We start from the raw sequence: 21,485 nt of genomic DNA, 5'->3' as shown, positions 1-21,485 counted from the left end.
AGCAGTGTTTGCGTAAATTAATGACATTTCTGTCATCTTTCAGTAGTTTTCATGTAGTATTATGCATAATGTCTGACAATTTAAGGTCCCTATTTTTCCCCCCCACCCATCTCTCTGCTCCCTCCCCGTTCTACCGGCTCTTGCAACATGACATACCTTCTGCACACAAGACATCACAACACCAGGCAAAAATATAGGGGGACACAGAAAAAAACAGGCAGGAGAGAACAAAGATTTTAAATCACTTATCTTCTCTCCAACGTATACCCCACACGCAGCAAATCACTTTGCATATAAACCTGCACCAAATGTTTGTCAATTGTTCAACCCACGCCAAAGTCACTCATGAAGAAACTCGACAACAGGAGGAGAGCCAACAGCAGGGAATGGCTGAGATTCATGACTTTTTACCGTCGACATAATCACCATAAAGACTTTGCCTTTGATGTGTTTGCCTCAGTGTTTCCCCCGTTGCGATCTTTGACTATGCTTGATGTCTTTGAACTCGGCAAACTCAACAAAAAGGAACAAAAACAAAATTTGACACATGCAAGAAGTCTTGTCTTTTTAAGACTTAACTCTTTTAGATGTGCGTTTAGCATCCTCCTGCACAACAGAATGGTGTGCGTTTAGCATCCTCCTGCACAACATGCAAGAAGAAAGAAGCCATTCTCTGGCTGGCTCTCCTTTTGTTACGAGTTTGCTGTCAAGATGAGATGAGAAGCCAGTCAAGGCAGACACCACTAGCATGTCAACATTTACCTACATCCTGGAGAAATCAAACAAAACACATGAAATAAAAGAGAAAAAGGTAGAAATACAAAATAAAAACATTAAACCACACGCAGTAAATGGTTGACTGTAGTACAGAAATGATGTCAAAGTAATTAAAGAAAGGGGTTTATGGAGCTTACAATTGCCAGAGGCTGGATTTCTTCTTCTCGCTGAGAGCTGGGTTCTCCTTTGACGCCCTGACAGACGGATGACAACCACATTATCCTCTAAACTATAAAGAGAGAAAACTCGGCGAAGAACGAACGGTGGTGGCGAATCTAGGCCTGTCACAATTATTACATAATCGCCCAATCTTTTTTTTCCTTTAGATAATCGCAATTATCTTTGCATAATCGTCAATCATTTCCATGTTGAAAAATGTCCATACATTTTCAAACATTTTTCAAAAATAGCAGAAATAGCTTGCAGATCAATTATTTCCACTATTTTGTCAATTCTTTTGTAAAGACAAAATTATTAAAAAATGATCAATTGCGTCGGCAAACAAATTGTAACGTTCTAAAATGTTCAATGCAAAAAACACAATTATATCGTTAATCTCTGTGTGACAATTAATCGTCAAGTTAAATTTGTAAAGGTGAATCTGGACTTCACCACAATTTACAATTTAGCAGACACTCTTAATCCAGAGCGATTTACAGTAAGCAAGAACATGGTAATACATCAAATACATGAAAAATAGTCATCAAGAAGTAAGCTAAGAACCTAACATCTGTCTAACAGTAGAATATCTGTACTCTGAAACTATGAGTATAAAGTGCTACATCTACATGAAATGCTACCTAAAGACATGCCACACAATCTCCTCACCGTATCATCTCTGTCCACCGCACGGCCTCCTGCAGCTCCATCAGACGTTCCTTGTACTGGTTCCTCTCCATCAGCACGCGGGCCATCTCCACCCTGGTGAAGCGCTTCCTCTGGGCGGTGGGCACGTCACTCTGGAGGCGGCACAAGGAAGGACACGGTCAGTGTGACCCACTGACTGGGCTGGGCTGGTTAACCCATTTTGGGGCGGGAACCCCTTTTGGTGTTTTAAACATTATGTTGTAATTTAGCTATTGAAAAATAGCAGATCTACAAGCTCATAGCGCGCCACCGAGTGGCGCGCTATGAGCTTGTAGATCTGTTATTTTTGAAAAATCGTGAAAATATGAAAACTGGAGGATTTAGAAGATTTTTTTTAAATGTTGAGGTCAGGCCTAAATGGGTTAACCACTTGAACCCTTCTATATTCTGGGGCTTCTGGGCATGTCACAATACGTGAATATTTGGCAAAAATAGGCGAGCTTTCGCCAAAAATAGGCAATCTACAAGCTCACAAAAAAAGCTTGTTGATGGGCTATTTTTGGTTGTGTGTGTGTGTGTTTTGGTTCAAGTATGAAAGCACACTCCACGACATGCAGAGTGTGTCATGGCGTGTGCTAGGGCATTCACTTCTAGTCATTTTTACTAGTTGACTAGTTGCCTAGTTTACTAGTCGACTAGTTGTTTAACTACCTATTATGGAAAAAAATATTTGTACATTTAAAAACTGTGTACTGTACATTGGTGACTATAACTATAATCTACCTGATCTTGAGGCCTACAAAATCGGGGAAAAAATTTAAAATTAAATAAATAAACTTTTTATTTTCTTCTTATCAACTAGTACCAACAAGGTTGACTAGTGGATTTACTAGTCGACTAGTAAACTAGTCGACTAGTTGCTTAATGCCCTAGCGTGTGCCTGCAGTGCACATGATCACAAACTCACATCGTCTTCAGTGTCGCCGGTCTTGACTTTCTGTTTGGTCTCTTCCAGTTCTGCTCGCAGCCTGTTATGGAAAAGCAACAGGGATTCAGAGTCGTGCGTACCGCACGCAGTGAGCATTCACGTGTAACTACTGTCTGGTGACATTCTACTGGGTGTCAACCTTCTCTATGAGATAGACCAGTGGTTCCCAAACATTTTAGCCTGTGACTCAAAATGGAAATTGTACATTCTCCCAGGACCCCAACTAGTGAAAATAGCAGATCTACAAGCTCATCATAACACATCGCTTCGCACCGCGTTGTGAGCTTGTAGATCTGCTATTTTCACTACTTCTTAAACATTTGTTTTCTAATGTATGGAATTTCCTTGATTTTTCTTTGATTTCTTCATGAAATTAAAAAGAGAGAATTTTGATTTTTGTAGGTTTTTGGGAATATTTTTTCAAAATCCAAGAACCAAATATAGGAAACCAAAAAAATACTCACAACCCATAAAGATTGGTCCGCGACCCACAAATGGGTCCCGATAAACTGTTTGGGGGAAACAATGAGATAAGACGACGGACTCACTTCTTCAGCTCGTCCTCCATCTCTTTGGTCTTCTCCTCCAGCCTGGTCTTGGCCTTAGTGACGGCTTCCAGCTCCCCTCGTAGAACCTCCGCCTCGCAGGTCAGCTCGTCGACGCGCGCGATCAGGTCGTTCTTCACCACGTTCAGCGCGTTTCTGGACACAAAGAAGATGCACGAGAAGAAACCAATGACCGAGAGAACTGTTCTGAATGACTTCTCTGAACCAGAAGGTGGCGGTATTGTTCCATAACTGCCAGAGTAACATCTTTTATTGTACTGAATGAAACCACCATAATGTTTCCAGTACTCTGATGAACACTATGGATATGGAATGAGCACTAGTTTTCAATGCCCATCTCTGGGAGAGATCAGGTGATGCTTCATTCATATTAACCCATTTAGGCCTGACCTCGAAATTAAAAAAATATATATTTTTCAGAAAATCAGTTTTCTGAAAAATATTTTCATGATTTTTCAAAAATAGCAGACCTACAAGCTCGTAGCGCGCCACTCGGTGGCGCGCTATGAGCTTGTAGATCTGCTATTTTTCAATAGCTAAATTATAACATGTTTAAAACACCAAAAGGGGTTCCCGCCCAAAATGGGTTAAAGGTTGATGCTTTTCGCCGTAAAAATCAACCTCATTTTGAAAGATAATTACGTTGCTTTATTGCCATTCACCACATAATATTGTGTGGATGCACTCATTAATTAAACAAACAAGCAGTTTAAATAGATGCTAAATGATTGCACAAAATACATGCTCCCGGTGTGGAGGCTTGGGTGGTTAACAATTTAGACCTGAGGACGATTCTACAAAATGTCTTCTAAATCATGACAGTTTTCTTGAAAAACCTATGTTTCTATGTCAGTGGTTTTCAAACTATTTCACATCAAGGACCCCCAGAATTATATGTAATTGGCCGCCGACCCCCATCTGAAAATATGTTTTTCCAGGGACCCCCCAGAAGCAAAGATTTGAGTAAAAAATGTTCGCTCTGAAATAATATATATTCAAAGATTTGCGCGACATTGTCACGGTTTTCTACAAGCTCATAGCGCGGCACTCAGTGCCGCGCTATGAGCTTGTATATCTGCTATTTTTCAATAGCTAAAGTATAACATAATGCTGTGAGCACTCAGTGCCGCGCTATGAGCTTGTATATCTGCTATTTTTCAATAGCTAAAGTATAACATAATGCTGTGAGTGTTAGCACTGCAGTTTATCCTTATTATTAGTCTTGATAATCAAGCTTCACAAATGATGATTGGAACCCAATCCTAATTTGTGCGACAACAGTGGGACTGTTGACAACACATTTACATGTGCATTTGTTGCAGTGTTGTTTTTGTCGACTAAAACTAAGACGAAAAATGTTCGTCGACTACCTTTTTCCACTGACAAAAACTAAACTAAAACTAAGACTAAATATATTGACAATTTCGTCAACAGATAAAAACTAGACTAAAATGCTAGGAAGGGACTAGTGGACAAGAGATCCAGTATAATTCATTTTACTCTTGGTTGCATGCTGAAAATAGCCGATCTACAAGCTCACAACGCGTCGCGCTGCGACGCGTTGTGAGCTTGTAGATCGGCTATTTTCAGCAAGTGTAAAAACAGTCATTATGACGGCATCAAGGCCCACCAAAATACATTTTAGTCGACTAAATCAACTGTAGATTTAGTCGACTAAAATCTTATGACGTTCAGTCGACTAAAACTAGACTAAACACTAAAACATTTCGGGTGACTAAAATGTGACTAAAACTAAATGGAAACTATTCAAGAGACTATGACTAAAACTAAAATAGAAATTTGCTGCCAAAAACACTGATTTGTTGTACATACTTGGTCTCGAGAAGCTGAGCATTCTCCTGGATGAGGTGCTCCACCTCACGGCCCATGCCTAGAATGATATTAGAAATACACATCAAAGTCTTATAACATTGCATGTACAGAAAACAGAATAAACATATGAAGATCCTTATAACATTGCATGTACAGAAAACAGAATAAACATATGAAAATCCTTAAACAGTTGCATGTACAGCAGGGTCCCCCAATTAATTTTCCTCAAAAGCCATATTTTGACTAGGGAACCAGGCTGGGGGCCGAGTCCACACGCGCGAAAAATTGGGTTTTTTATTTTTTCATTAATTAATTAATAATTGTTCTCAACCAGTGGTCCGGGGACCACCAGTGGTCCTTGAGGGGGTGCCCAGTTTGACATGCATACGCTACTGACCCCCATTTAATGCCATTTATATCTGGGACACCCCCCCAAAACAAAACAAAAAACTTTTTTTGGGGGGAAATTCTTCCAGTGGCCACAAGGGGGCGCTTCGCGGGGCAAATGGCCCTCGGGGGGCCTATTGGGGAACCCTGATGTACAGAAAACAGAATAGAACAAACACAGGGGTAAAGTGTAAACTTGTGTCAGTCAGCAGTCATTTCTGTTCTTACCTAGTAAGCTGTAGTCTGATAGTCATGCATGAGAGACGATGCAAATTAGAGAGGGTTTATATTATAAGACTGATTGATGACATTAGAATCAAATATTTATTATAAACTAATAGTTTCACTGGCAACGTCACTAATTTCATACAATGCAACAACCTTCGCAGCACATCTGAAACCCTGCTAATCTACTTGAACACATCTGTAAGGTACTATCCATCAGTTAGAAATAAAGAGAAACAACAGTCATCTCTATGTTGGTAAAACTGCACTGGATTCTGGTGGAAATAATTGTGTTTAACCCATTTTGGGCGGGAACCCCTTTTGGTGTCAGCATTATGTTATGCTTTAGCTATTGAAAAATAGCAGATCTACAAGCTCATAGCGCGCCACCGAGTGGCGCGCTACGAGCTTGTAGGTCTGCTATTTTTGAAAAATTCAGAAACCTGTCAGGATGTAGAAGACATTTTTAGAATCTGATCTCAGGTCAAAATGGGTTAACCACTTTCAACGTGGTATTTCTGAACATATTGCTGTGCAAAACAAAGTAGAGGAGAGCCACCATGGTTGTAACAGTTTGCACGTTTCACTCTTTTACTCAGAGATCTGTTTATCTACATATGTCATATTTTCAGGCAACGGACCTACACATAAACCACTTCAAGTTTTTCAATTGATAAAACAGGTCGGGAGTTATTAAACCGAACGCGGACGCTGTTCCAGTGTTGCATTTGCTGTGAACTGTGGCGGCTCTCCCCTACTAAAGTGGTCAGAAGCTTGACGGTTTGTTTACTACTTCAGCCTACATCTTAACACCGAGTCATGTGAAGCTTGACTGTTTACTACTTCAGCCTACATCATAACACCGAGTCATGGAAAGAGGGAGGGGTTCCTACCCAAAAGGTCGGCGCCTTCGTCCATGTCTGTTATGAGGTCATTTCCTTGCGAGGACAGCTCCTCAAACAGGGACTCTGTGTTCCGGTCAAACACCACGTTCTCCAAACCTCCGACTTTAGTTGGTGTGCTGGCGGAATGAAAGGGAAGGAATACAAAATAAAAGGTTCAAATGTCTCTTCTCAAATGATGAATTGCATTTTTATAGCGCTTTTCCAAGTGCTCAAAGCCCTTTACAATGGTTCATTCATTCATACTTTGGGAGGTGAAGCGGCGAACAGTCAACGCCAGCGTCCTCACTTCCCACATTCACACACCAATGGTGGCAAGCTTACACCGACCGACTCATTGGAGGCAATGTAGGGTTCAGTGTCTTGCCCAAGGACACTTCCACATGTGGACAGGAGGAGCCGGGATTCGAACCGCCGACCCAGGGATCATTGGACGACCTGCTCTACCTCCTGAGCCACAGCCGCCCTGTTAGTTTGGCATCAGTTGGATACCCTTGGGAAACAATGACTGCCCGGGTGATAATTTAAGTACATATGTATGATAATAATTACAACAAGGCCACTTAAAAATGAGAATTGCCAAAGGTTGTTCAAGCACAGTTTTTGACATAAGCAGATGGGGGGTGTCTTATTAGCCCTGCTCCCTGGCCTTTGTGTGTGTGTGTGTGTGTGTGTGTGTGTGTGTGTGTGTGTGTGTGTGTGTGTGTGTATTATGTGATGTAAGCCAACGTGTGTTAGAAACTAGCTGATCACAGACACACAGACACAGGGATGGACGGAAAGATGGACAGGGGAAATCAGACAGATCCGTCTTGATCACTTGACTAATATGTGTACTGACTAAAAAAAATAATTAAGGACTTATATAAAAGACAAATGATAATGAAGTCGGTAAAGGCACATCGAGTCATCGATCAGTCCCTACCTGGTTCCTTGGCAGCTACTGAGGTCCATGTCCAGCTCAGGCGTTGACTCGATGATGGCCTGTACCTCCGACTTCTCCAGGTTGTCATCTGGCGAGACCCATGGAGAGACAACATACCGTCAGATTCTCAAAATTCTCTCTTAACTTGTTTAAGCCACCACACCCTCATCATCACATCACAGCAGTGATGTTTTTGACAGGAAATTTAGATTTTAATTTTAGTCAGTCTTTTTTTTAATTTTATTAGTCATAGTCTTTTGATAGTTTTGAATAGTTTTCATTTAGTTTTACTAACTAACTAAATATCATAAGATTTTAGTCGACTAACTCTACAGTTGATTTAGTCGACTAAAATGTATTTTGGTGGGCCTTGGATGCCGTCGTAATGGCTGATTTTACACTTGCTGAAAATAGCCGATCTACAAGCTCACAACGCGTCATGCTGCGACGCGTTGTGAGCTTGTAGATCAGCTATTTTCAGCATGATGCAACCAAGTGTAATATGACTTCTTGGATCTCTTGTCCACTAGTCCATTCCTAACATTTTAGTCTAGTTTTTATTTGTTGAAAGAAATTGTCAAGACATTTAGTCTTAGTTTTAGTCATCATAGCTTAGTTTTCATTTAGTTTCCGTCAGTGAAAAAAGGTAGTCTACGAACATTTTTCTTCATAGTTTTAGTGGACGAAATCAACACTGCATCACAGGCACATCATATCATCATCATCATCATCAGCATACTATAATTCAGTCAATGTCTGTCTGTCTGTCTGTCTGAATGTGTGTCAGAAACACTGCCGTTTCTCCTCACCGCCTGCACCAATCGCTCCCACTTCCCACAGGCATTGACCATAATAATATGGAGGTCTTAACGAAGCCCTTTTTCCAATTTAACAACTTATAAATTAATAATTAAATTATTAGTGAATTAAAAATGTGAAAACGCACCCAGGGCGCAGTACCCCCCACGGCCACAAGGGCGGGTGGGGGCAATATCTCACAACGGGTAAGGGCTAGTTATTGTAATTACTAGCACTGAGTGTCACCTGTGAGGGCGTTGGAGTCCTGGCTGCGCCCCCCGCCCTGCTGCCACTCACCTGTGAGGGCTGTGGAGTCCTGGCTGCGCCCGCCCTGCTGCCACGCCCGGCCATCTTGCACCCCAGAGATGTCCTTGCTGTTCTCTGGCTTCCCGTTGCTACGGTCCAGGTTCCTGTTCAGTCCGTCCCCCGCGTGCCGTTCCAGGGAGGTCGTCGTGTCCTCCCCCGACAACGAGGTCCTGCCACTGCGCGCGTTGGACTTTGACCCTCCCCCCTGTGAGGACATGGGGGTCCCACTCCGCGAGACGCTTCCCCGACTGGACCGGTTGCCTCCTCGGCTTGTGCCGGACATTTCATCCTTAAGGTTGGGGGAGAAAAGACGACAGCAGCAGAACGGTTACAAGTTTGGCCCACTACGAAGTCGGACGATTATTATTACGTGGATATCGTGCGAGATGTGCTCCACCCGAAACAACAAGACACTGTGAGAGGTTTTCCGAAAACACAAACACTACATGCAACCAAACGGGTTCGAATCCGGTGTGGTACTGTACATCCGTTTTGGCCAACACAACCGGGGGAAGGAAAGCCTACGGACTGGGGTGGGCTGTCAGTGGGGGAGGGGTTGAACGGGAGGCATAGGATGGAGGCGCTGCATCCTCCCGGTGGGGTCTCCTCACTGAGCCAGGAGGGTACAACAGCATGTGGCAACACAGAAATGTTGGGGGGGGGGGCCTTCAATGGCATAACAATTAGGGATGCTCCGATCAGGTTTTTTGGGACCGATACCGATCACTGATTGTTTTTCTCATGATTGGCCGATACCGATACTGATCTTGTGAAATGTTGCAAATTTGAATATTTCCAAAATTATATGTCAAACCTACGTCAAAACTGTTCCTGTGTGTGGGGGAGGAAGGGGAGAATGTTTAGGCCTGTCACAAAGTGATGCAAAATGATGTTCTGCTATAAATCTGATTGACATTTATACCACTTAAATGGAGTAAAAGTTCAGTTTCTCCTGATAGGGTAAATTGCCGATCACAGATGGGGTAAATACCGATTACTGATCAGAGTGAATATCGGCCGATATGGCCGATCACCGATCGCTGGCCGATTATCGGAGCATCTCTAATAATAATTGTGAGAAAAAAGGGGTCACAATAATTGGCTACTCTAAAATAAAAGAAGAAAAAAAAGAAGAAAAAGGCCAGTATAAACCAGAGCCTCTAATGTAAAAATGTGTCTTGCCCAATGCAAGAATACAGTATGACTGTAGATTTTGACTTGGAGATATGAGAAATAATGAGTTCATAACCAGTGCTGTGCTGGGGAGGTAGATGTAGATGGGCAATACCTTTAGACAGGATTACACAGAAATGGAAGCCAAACACAAGTGTGCAATACACGAGTAATACAGCAGGTGGCAGTGCAGCACTAGCATGCGGCTGTCAGGGAGATGTACAGTAAACCACATCTGGTATTGTTTACATACCAGCAGTGTTGTTTTTGGCAGCAAATGTCTATTTTAGTTTTAGTCATTAGTCTCTTCAATAGTTTTCATGTAGTTTTAGTCACATTTTAGTCACCTGGAATGTCTTAGTGTTAGTCTAGTTTTAGTCGACTAAATGTACAGTTGATTTAGTCGACTAAAATGTATTTTGGCGGGCATGGATGCCGTCGTAATGACTGATTATACACATGCTGAAAATAGCCGATCTAAATAGCCGATCTACAAGCTTGGCTCGACGCGTTGTGAGCTTGTAGATCGGCTATTTTCAGCATGCAACCAAGTGTAAAATGACTTATACTGGATCTCTTGTCCACTAGTCCCTTCCTAACATTTTAGTCTAGTTTTTTTTTAAGAAATTGTCAGTATATTTAGTCTCAGTTTTAGTCATCATAGCTTAGTTTTCATTTAGTTTCCATTTCGTTTTCGTCAGTGAAAAAAGGTAGTCGACGAACATTTTTCGTCTTGGTTTTAGTCGACGAAAACAACACTGCATACCAGATAGGGCATTCACTTCTAGTCATTTTTACTAGTTGACTAGTTGCCTAGTTTACTAGTTGTTTAACTACCTATTATGTAAAACATAAAATAAATTAAAAAAAATCAACTTTTTTTTGTTTTTTAAATACATATTTGTACAAACTGTGTACATGGTGACTATAACTATAATCTACCTGATTTTGAGGCCTACAAAATCAAGAAAAAAATATATATATATTTTTTTTCTTATCAACTAGTCAACTAGTACCAACAAGGTTGACTAGTGGATTTACTAGTCGACTAGTAAACTAGTCGACTAGTTGCTTAATGCCCTAATACCAGAGACTGCACTGCAATGTCATGCGATCAACAACACAACTAGCACGGAACAAAAGGTTAGCACACACTGTGCCCAATGCAAGAGTACAGTATGAATGACTGTAGATTAGGATCTGGATGCCAGGGTTATATGGTTTCACTTCAACGTCTGCTACCTGCTGCTGGTCAGTCTGCCGACTGGCCAAAGTCTCCAGTGACCTTTGACCCTCCGCGTTTCCCGGAGAAGCTGATGCAGGCTCCGACTGATTAAAAGAGGTGTGACAATTAAGCCCTGACTTCACAGCGAAGGTCGGCGATTAGCAAAGAAAGCAAACAAAGTTGACTCGAGTCATATTATATTGCTAGTATTTATGTCACACTTGAAATGATCGAGGTAAATAATAATTCAGAACGTTAATGGGAGTTGTTGTGTGTAACATTTTGGACACCAAACCCCTGTAAAGAAATAATTACAATTATAATAATAATAATAATTACAACTAATGATTAATGCCCAAATAGAAATCGAAGCAATACAAATAAATGGTAAATGGTAAATGGTGCATTTATATAGCGCCATTATCCAAGGCGCTTTACAGAGATTGTGCATTACATTCACCCAATCACACACACATTCATACACCGATGGCAGCGGAAACCATGCAAGGCACCAACTAGCACATCGGGAGCAATTAGGGGTTCAGTGTCTTGCTCAAGGACACTTCGACAGTAACTCTGGGGGAGCCCGGGTTCGAACTGGCAACCTTGCGGTTACCATCCAGGCACTCTACCCCTGAGCCACCGCCGCAAATAAAACCATGAAACACCGTATTGAGTAGCCAGCAGAATTTCTGACGTCCTTCGACAGTGAAGGTGACCATGTTGAGAGTGGCCACTGAATGATGAACTAGCAATTTATGGCGCCGGCCGCCGCACACTAGTCTAAGGTTTCATCAGCTAATGCAGTGCAGAGCCTTCACACGTGGAACCGACCGAGACACACAATAGGATTACTGTGAAGGATTTGACCAAAGCCCTAGTCGATGGGACGGCACGGCCAACTTTCCAGCGCCGTTTGTTTTGATCCACTAATACCAGGGAGGGACTTCAGATTCTATAAATAGTGGTACAATGTATATCATTAAAGGTCACGATCGCTCCCTCAGTTCACCGTTCACCTCAGTTCACCTCAGTGCACCGTTCTCCCCGAGACGGGTGCTGCATGTTAAACTAGAAAAAGTGCCCTTCTGGGCACAGGTCTCCACCAGGAGGATAGGACTGTGTGAGATGTTTGGCAAAATGTTTAGGATTAATATAAACATGTTTTTGAGGCATTTTGTTCCAAAAATGTGTTTTGCAAAAATCAACCTGTTGGTGGCGCTATAACAGGCCAATGTGAAAAGGCTTTTGTTCAAAACGGGCAATCTTGCAAACTGTGAAAGCCAATTATAGCCAATTAGGATGGAATATGAAATATAGGACAGATCCGACTTGAGAACATGACCATAGAGATACTGTGTAACGATTTGTGAGATTTTTGGACAGAATCTGGAGGAGTAATATCAAAAAATGTGTTTTACAAAAGTCGGCCTCCTGGTGGCGCTATTGTTTATTGTTTATAAAAGGCAGATGCGGAAAATGCAGGTCAAAGGTTTGTCCTTGGCCTCTAGGGAGTGTGCATGCAACGTTTCACGCAGATCGGTGCAGTTTTAGGTAAAAAATGTGAAAAGCTGCCTCATGGTGGCGCTATAACAGGCCGTTCTGGAAAATGTGGGGCAGAGGTTCATCGTTGGCATCCAGGGAGTGTGTGTGCAAAGTTTGGCATCGACCGGGTTAACGGTGCCGGAGATTAGCTGGTAACAGACGGACGGAAGGACGGACGGACGGACGGACGCACACACACGGACGGAGTGCAAAACATACTCTCTCCCCATGCCTTCGGCCTGGTGGAGACAATTATTAGCCCATTTTGTAAAAGTTACATAAAAGTTGTGTTTCTATGTCAGTCGTTCTTCGATTTTTCAAAAATAGCAGACCTACAAGCTCGTATCTGCTATTTTTCAATAGCTAAAGCATAACATAATGCTAACACCAAAAGGGGTTCCTGCCCAAAATGGGTTAAGCACATTGAACAATAGTGTGTCTCTATTCTGGGGTGAACATTTGGCCAACAAAAAAAAAAGAATAATAATAATAATACTAATAATAATAAAAAAGGTAAGCTCACAAAGCACTTCAAGGTGTTGTGAGCTTGTAGATTGGCTATTTTCAGAGAAGAGATTTTGGTGTTGAGGGAAAAAAAAGGAGGTGACAAGTATAGACCCCTGGGGGACCTCAGACAACTTGGAGTGGTTCGTTGAACCTTTCAACCTCCTCTCTCTATCTCTCTCCCATCCCCTCCCTCTCTTTCTCTCCTGATGGGAGTATTCCTTCTCATACCCTTTCTTCCTATACTGGCATCAAGCCTCTGTTGTTGCTATAGTAGCGCTGACCAGCCAATAAGAGCCTCTGTTGTTGCTATAGTAGCACTGACCAGCCAATAAGAGCCTCTGTTGTTGCTATAGTAGCACTGACCAGCCAATAAGAGCCTCTGTTGTTGCTATAGTAGCACTGACCAGCCAATAACAGCCTCTGTTGTTGCTATAGTAGCACTGACCAGCCAATAAGAGCCTCTGTTGTTGCTATAGTAGCACTGACCAGCCAATAACAGCCTCTGTTGTTGCTATAGTAGCACTGACCAGCCAATAAGAGCCTCTGTTGTTGCTATAGTAGCACTGACCAGCCAATAACAGCCTCTGTTGTTGCTATAGTAGCACTGACCAGCCAATAAGAGCCTCTGTTGTTGCTATAGTAGCACTGACCAGCCAATAAGAGGCGACGTTTTCTACTCTGCTGGTTTGACAATGCCCACCACTCCCCCCCCACACACACACACTCTACCACCAACAGAACCGCCAGAGAGTGAGAGGAGGCTGCAAAGTGTGACTGACACACACACACACACACACACACACACACACACACACACACACACACACACACACACACACACACACACACACACACACACACACACACACACACACACACACACACACACACACACACACACACACACACACACACACACACACACACACACACACACACACAGAGAGAGCACGGTTTGACTGGTCTCCTGCAATCAATAGAGACACACAGGGATGCCATTGTGTTGCATCCTCTGACTTGACATTATCCAAAGAGTTACAGTCACCATCTTTCTGTGTGTGTGTGTGTGTGTGTGTGTGTGTGTGTGTGTGTGTGTGTGTGTGTGTGTGTGTGTGATTCACTTTGCACCTCAATTGTGCTAGGGGACTTAGGATAAACCCAGGGGTATCCGGAGAACTCGCCAGTTTACCAACTCGCCGTGATTTAGTGCATTTTAGTTTAACTTCACCTTCATTTAAATTGCATTGAATTGAGAGCGAGAGAGGAGAGGACAACTCCTCCCTAATGACCCACGGATGAGAGACAGCTGATCCCGATTGCTCTCAGCACTCATTAGAACCCGTGTTCCCTCTAACCCGTGTGATTGGTTGTAGGACTAGCCCAGGCTCTATGCCCTGAAGAAGGCAGTTGTCTGTCCAAACGTTGGTTTATTTATTCTCTGCGTCCTAGAATTAATTCAGTGTGTAGGAGGGCCACTTTTTTGTCTTTCAAAGTCTACCTTTTAGATTATTCTGCCGTGTTTTATTGGTGTGCGTAGCATCCTTTTTCCCAAGTACTCGAGCCTGTCACCCCTTAAGCACTACAGCATGTAACTTTGTCGCACGGAGAATAGCGGAAATAGCCAATCTGCAAGTTCACAATGCATCGCGGTTCAACACGCAATGAGCTCATGTACATCAGCTGTTTTGGGACATCTCTTGAAGATGACATGCCCAAAAACGTGACGCCAGCCACATTTAGACAGAGCGACACGGTTACCCTGGGTGACATTTGGGTTACCAGAGTCCAGACCAAAGGGCCAGTGAGGCTTTCCAACGTTGAAGCACTGGGCCCTAGTGGTAAGAGGAGGGACTGCAGGCGGACCCGTGGAAGTATGATTGGGAAACCCCGTGCAGCTGGGCTTTAACGTTGAGCGCGTTTGCACCTCCGCATTTTGGGCACCAAATCTAAAAAAAGGCGGAAGTGGACGGTCCTTCCGGGTGCTTCAAAACGGGGGGGGGGGGGGGGGGGGGCGCGGAGCTTCGCACCAGATCAGTCTCTATCCTTTTATATACTCTATGGTCGAAACCCACAAGAGAAATTAGACGATAGCGATGATTTGATTGGCTGAGCAATGTATGTATTGAGGATGAAAATCACACCCGTGTGAAGTGAGGGGCGCTAATATATTAAAGTCTAACTCATGTTGATTATGTGATGTAATGGTGATGTAAAACAAAACGGTGTCAACACAAACATTACATTCTCTGTATTGTTAATGGGATTTAATGTTTGTGTTTAGGGACAAGATGACATACATTTTCCCTTCATTGTCAATAGGCGTTCTTTAAACAAACATTGAACTAAAAACAAACATTAAACCTGTATATAGGATGGGCTAGCAGTAGCACCCCTCAAAAAGAGGGGACAGAAAAGTGAGGACGCCGATTGCGATTGGCCGGAATGTGATGATGTATGATAAGAGGCGCCCCTCACTTCACACGAGTGTGATTGTTTTTTGAAAATTATATTTAGAAATTATAATAATTAAAATCTAAATGTAGCGAGCAAAAAAAAACTAAAGGTGATGGGAGATTAATCGGCAAACACATCGGTATCGGCCGGTTTTAGTAGTTTTTAGATTAAATAGGCATGATTAATCAAATCAGACCGATTAATTAATCGGTCCGATTAATCGGTCTGTCTTTACAGATAAACAAGCCGAAAGTAACAGGTGGAACAGATCTACAAGCTCACAATATTAAATAGAAAGGTATTAAAGTAAAATCTGACTTGCCTAAGCCTGCAGTGCAGATATGTTTATTTTTCAGAATGGGACAATTATTATAATTTTTCATTACAGAATGAATCGTTAATATCGGTTATCGGCCATAACAGCAATTAATTATATCGGATATCGATATCGGCCAAAATGTCTCATCGGCACATCCCTAAATTAACCCATTTTGGGCGGGAACCCCTTTTGGTGTTAGCATTATGTTAGCTATTGTAGGTCTGCTATTTTTGAAAAATCGAAGAACCACTGACATAGAAACAGCTTTTTCAGAAAACTGTCAGGATGTAGAAGACATTTTTAGAATCTGATCTCAGGTCAAAATGGGTTAAGGGACCCATAAAAACGTGTCCCGACCCACAGCACACCGTTTGTGAACCAGTGATTTACATTCAGGATGGGACCTTAATGTGCACAGCATGGTTTCCAACGGCAACAATGTGAAGACACTCTGTCCTCACCCGCTGCTCTCGTCTCTCTCTCTCTCCCCTCGATTAACCCATTCTGGGCGGGAACCCCTTTTGGTGTTAGCATTACGTTATGCTTTAGCTATTGAAAAATAGCAGATCTACAAGCTCATAGCGCGCCACCGAGTGGCGCGCTACGAGCTTGTAGGTCTGCTATTTTTGAGTGGTGTAAACCACTCCTACAACTGGCTTTGTTAGTTTACGTGTCTGTCTGTCTGTGCTAAAAAAATGAGCACGGTTGCTATGGTCACCCAGTTCACACGGGTGTGATTTCATTACGTCAGACATTACGTCAGACCACAGCTGATCAGTCTATATAAGACCTTACACCACTCAGTTCACACGGGTGTGATTTTTTTTTAAATCGAAGAACGACTGACATTAGAAACATAGCTTTTTCAGAAAACTGTCAGGATGTAGAAGACATTTTTAGAATCTGATCTCAGGTCAAAATGGGTTAACAGGCCCCCCCCCCCCCCCCCCCCCCCCCCGAATGGTACCACTTCCTCTCCTCTCTGGGATCTAAGCCACACGCACGCACAAACACACACAGAGACTGCTTAGCAATTCTGGCCACGCCAATCAATCCGTCCCCCTCGCTCGCCCTGGAGTGAATAGCATTGTACACTTTTCCTATGAGCGTATGTTTTCCAGAGACGCCGTTTGAAATGAAACCGGTGATGTCACCGACTCAGATCCCTGGGAAAATGCGCGTGTGTGTGTGAATACACTCTTCCTTTATCCAAACGGACGTTTCCAACTTTACAGGCAGTTTTTACGGTTATCTTAAAAAAAAAAAAAAAAGGGAATCTGACTTCAAGTCAGGTCTCCTAGTGCAGTGGTTACCAAACCTTTCAGCCCGTGACCCAAAACAGAAATTAGATAATTTGCCCGGGACCCAAACTAGTGACAATAGCAGATCTACAAGCTCACAACGTGGCGCAAAGCGACACGTTGTGAGCTTGTAGATCGGCTATTTTCACTACTTCTTAAACAACTTCTTAAACAAGTTGTGAGCTTGTAGATCGGCTATTTTCACTACTTCTTAAACAACTTCTTAAACAAGTTGTGAGCTTGTAGATCGGCTATTTTCACTACTTCTTAAACAACTTCTTAAACAAGTTGTGAGCTTGTAGATCGGCTATTTTCACTACTTCTTAAACAACTTCTTAAACAAGTTGCGAGCTTGTAGATCGGCTATTTTCACTACTTCTTAAACAACTTCTTAAACAAGTTGTGAGCTTGTAGATCGGCTATTTTCACTACTTCTTAAACAACTTCTTAAACAAGTTGTGAGCTTGTAGATCGGCTATTTTCACTACTTCTTAAATATCTGTTCTTATTTATGGAATTTCTTTGATTCTTCCTTTCATTTCTTCATGACATTACTGAAAAAAATCATCTGATTTTGTTATTAATTCATGAAAGGTTTCGCTTTTTTCAGACATTTTTTGAAATAATAATTAAAAGCCAAAATGTAGGAAACGAAAACTAAGGGGACCCATAACAATGTGTCCGCGAGCCACAAATGGGTCCCGACCCACTGTTTGGGAAACAGAGTCCTAGTGTGCATGTGTGTGTGTGTGTGTTACCTTGAGGCTTATGTTAGAGCGCGAGTGACTCAGGTCGTTGTATCTCCAGGGTTCTGATGGTGATTCCACAGGTTCCCTCCGGAGGTCAGGGGTCATGCCATCACCTCCAGGACCTTGGAACAGACCAATGGAGATGGGTCGATCCTTCCTGGAGGAAGAGAGACAGAAAGACAACAATGACTGACTGCGCCGGAAGAGAAAATTATTAAGTTGTTAAGAGAATTGACCGGAGCCTCAAATTACAGGACTGGCACAACTCACAACTAACACAAATCTATGATTTTCAAGGGGTTTCAACCCTTTTCATATCAAGGTCCATTATTTATTTGGCATTTGAGCCACGGACCACCATCTGATGAGATTCAGCCTCTCAGACCCAAAACTAAATAATATTTTGTCGTCATTTCTGTTCATTATAGTGCGGATGTGGCATCCTCTTGCCTAAATCACGCTCCATCGTATGATGGTGTCATGTGCCGAAAGCTGCAAAATGGTAAAATGGTAAATGGTGCATTTATATAGCGCCTTTATCCAAGGCGCTTCACATAGACCGTGCACCACATTCACCCATTCACACACACATTCATACACCGATTGCAGCGGAAGCCATGCAAGGTACCAACCAGCACACCGGGAGCAATTAGGGGTTCAGTGTCTTGCCCAAGGACACTTCGACATGTAGACAGGAGGAGCCGGGATTCGAACCGCCGATACATGGATCATTGGACGACCTGCTCTACCTCCTGAGTCACAGCCGCACAGCCTCTTGCCTAATTCACGCTCCATCGTATGATGGTGTCATGTGCCGAAAGCTGCAAGCTCACATCGCGCCGCGAATGCGATGCGTTATCATGGGCTTGTGAATTGGGAGTGCACAGTCCTCTAGTATCACAAGATACGCCCTGTTCTGGAACCCACAGGGGAGAAGGAAAAGGGGCAGACCAAGAAACACCTGGCGGCGTGACCTAGATGTAGATGTGAAGAGATCTGGCCATACATGGGGACAGCTGGAGAGAACGGCCCAGGACCGGGATGCCTGGAGAGCTCTTGTTCGTGGCCTATGCCCAAGGTTGGGCGATAGGCGTAAGTCAAAGTCAAAGTCGTACGATTAGTCACAGACGTTACCGCAGTGAAATTTGTTCTCCGCATTTGACCCATCTCTTGGAACGGTGAGCCGCAGCGTGCGCCGCGCTCGGGAATCATTAGTTGATTAAGTAAGTAAGTAAGCCCCCCATTTTAATTTGTCTATTTTTTCCACTGGCTGCAGTACTAGTGCCGTAGTAACAGCCAGCTATATGTTGCGCAGGACAGGTGCAACGGGACAAATGGCTAGATGTAATTGAGTTGAGACCTCACGAAGAAGTGTTCTGGCAAAGTGTCATTTGGAGGGAGCTTTATAGCACTCATGTGGTGTTCAACCGGATGCCTCATAAGCTCCATTACCTCCACTCCGTTAGCTGTGCCAAACTAAACATAACACGGGGCAGGGCCGTTGGTATCTGCTTCTACAACGTGAACTCAGTTGTGGAAAAACTACTCAAATGTTTTACTTAACCCATGTTGACCTGAGATCAGATTCTAAAAATGTCTTCTAAATCTTGACAGTTTTCTGAAAAAGCTATGTTTATGTCAGTGGTTCTTCGATTTTTCAAAAATAGCAGGCCTACAAGCTCGTAGCGCGCCACTCGGTGGCGCGCTATGAGCTTGTAGATCTGCTATTTTTCAATAGCTAAAGCATAACATAATGCTAACACCAAAAGGGGTTCCCGCCCAAAATGGGTTAAGTAAAAGTATCAATACTGCAATATAGGAAAAAAATTACTCCTGAATTCAAAATGTACTTGAGTAAAAGTACAAAAGTATTGGCATCATAATGTACTTAAAGTAGCAACAGTAAAAGTACAGAATATCCGACTTCCGGTTATGGCGGACAGCTGAACAGTCCAGCAATTCCATCCCATTTCAAATGTGAGCTTGTAGATCGGCTATTTTCAAATGGTCGAAATGTATATAGAGTTGGAGTGGTTAATATACGTTTTGTAGGCCTGGGCCATGGCTCAGTGGTCCAGGCACCTTGGCTGGTAATCCAGTCTGGCAATGTGCCGCGGGTTCGACTCCCGATCCCGACGGCCTTTACTGCATGTCTTCCCCCCCATCTCTCCCCATTCTTGTCAGCCTACTGTCTGTCCCTTCATAAAAAAATATAAAATAAAGGCGAAAGCCACAAAAAAAAAAACATTAAAAAAAAATATATATATACACGTTTTGTAATCATAATCAAAATCCACAAAGTAACTAGTAACTAAAGTTTACAAATAATTGTAGTGGAGTTTTGCCTCTGAAATGTAGTGGAGTAGAAGTAAAAGTACTGAAAATATACCACTGGTATCTGCTTCTACAAAGTAAAATCCCCCTTTAACTTCCAGTGTTCCATTTGTACACTCTCAGAGTACAAATGGATACATTAACACAGGAGAATACTGTATAGACATTTCTACTGTGATCTCTATGTGAATCAATCAACAGCACCTGTTGGCTTCATCCAGGTAGCCAACCTCTCTTTCTCTCTCCCCGTCTCCCTTTCTCACACGCACGCACGCACACACACACACACACACACACACGCACGCACGCACGCACGCACGCCTTCTGAGAGCAAAACCAAGCTAACTTTCTCTCTCCTAGGCTCCAAAAATTCAGACCGCAATATAAGCTAGTTCCACTGAAATATTTATTTCCATGTCTTTTTTTTCATCCTTGAAACCTATTTTTCCAATAAAAGAAATACAGTATCAAGATATACAATATTGTAGTATTTTGTTTTATTTAAATGGTATAGCTATTACGATATTGCAATGATATTCAATACGATCGAAGGGCGACGGGCCGAGCTATCACTCTTGTCTCACGTCACGCACACACACACACAAGTGAAAGAAACCAAACAGTGAACAGGTAAACCATGAGCCAATTTCAAACACAGCTTCACCGTCACAGTGAGCCAACACAGTCAAGGGTACATGCAGTACAGTGTGGATGAGAACAATGGCTGCCACCATGAAAGGAGCGCGCAGCAGGCCCTATTGAAACCCTGGAGCCAGTAAACAATAGACACGCCACCATATTGAGAGAGGCAGAGAGGTCACATGCCGGCCAGTGATGATGATGACCACGGCTGTCCTTTGTTCTGAACTGGAGAGGGTGGCAGGGTTTTTAAAAAAAAATGAAAAAGAGGGGCGCTCTAATCAATTAATCATCGTACATAATCATCAAGATTGGTGGTCCCTTATTGGCCAAGGGTTCCCAACGACATACCGATGCCGATTTGCTAAGACACATATGACGTAAATTCTCCATTCATTGTCAATGGCATTTTTAATGTTTGTTCAGACAACACAAACATTAAAGCTGTATATAGGAAGGGCTAGCTCCCCTCAAAAATCACGCATTCAGGCCTACTTCTAACAAACTAAATGTACAAACATATACTACATCTAAATAATAATTCAGAGGAGAGTCCTCAGGGGAAACGGTTTCTTATGGAAGGAGAGATGCTTCTCAGACAGTAAAGGCAGTAGTCTAATGAAGTCAGGTTGCCGAACATTTTAGCTCAAGACTAGCTCTGGTCCATAGCCTTCTACTGCTTCTACGATTCTGCCCTGCAGTATAAGGCTATGGGACTTTCAGTT

The 21,485-nt window shown here is 42.8% G+C and overlaps 1 protein-coding gene across 2 annotated transcripts in view; it reads right to left on the bottom strand.

Annotated features, from left to right (window-relative positions):
* spag9b (sperm associated antigen 9b) overlaps positions 1-21,485 on the bottom strand; it is an 85,217-nt gene that overhangs the window by 25,469 nt on the left and 38,263 nt on the right. Inside the window, exons 5-14 of one of the 2 annotated variants that reach the window (XM_079493254.1) lie at positions 17,797-17,944; positions 10,930-11,016; positions 8,506-8,803; positions 7,411-7,498; positions 6,477-6,604; positions 4,972-5,029; positions 3,121-3,273; positions 2,552-2,612; positions 1,606-1,736; positions 915-971 (exon numbers count right to left, since the gene is read on the bottom strand). In XM_079493254.1, coding sequence (XP_079349380.1) covers positions 915-971; positions 1,606-1,736; positions 2,552-2,612; positions 3,121-3,273; positions 4,972-5,029; positions 6,477-6,604; positions 7,411-7,498; positions 8,506-8,803; positions 10,930-11,016; positions 17,797-17,944 — 1,209 coding nt within the window. The remainder of the gene's footprint in view (positions 1-914; positions 972-1,605; positions 1,737-2,551; positions 2,613-3,120; positions 3,274-4,971; positions 5,030-6,476; positions 6,605-7,410; positions 7,499-8,505; positions 8,804-10,929; positions 11,017-17,796; positions 17,945-21,485) is intronic. The other variant, XM_079493255.1, reaches the window with a different exon arrangement.

Source organism: Electrona antarctica, assembly GCF_951216825.1.
Source record: "Electrona antarctica genome assembly, chromosome: 22".
Classification (NCBI taxonomy): Eukaryota; Metazoa; Chordata; class Actinopteri; order Myctophiformes; family Myctophidae; genus Electrona; species Electrona antarctica.
Note: the sequence above shows the minus strand (reverse complement) of the source record. Positions and strands in the feature narration are given on the sequence as shown.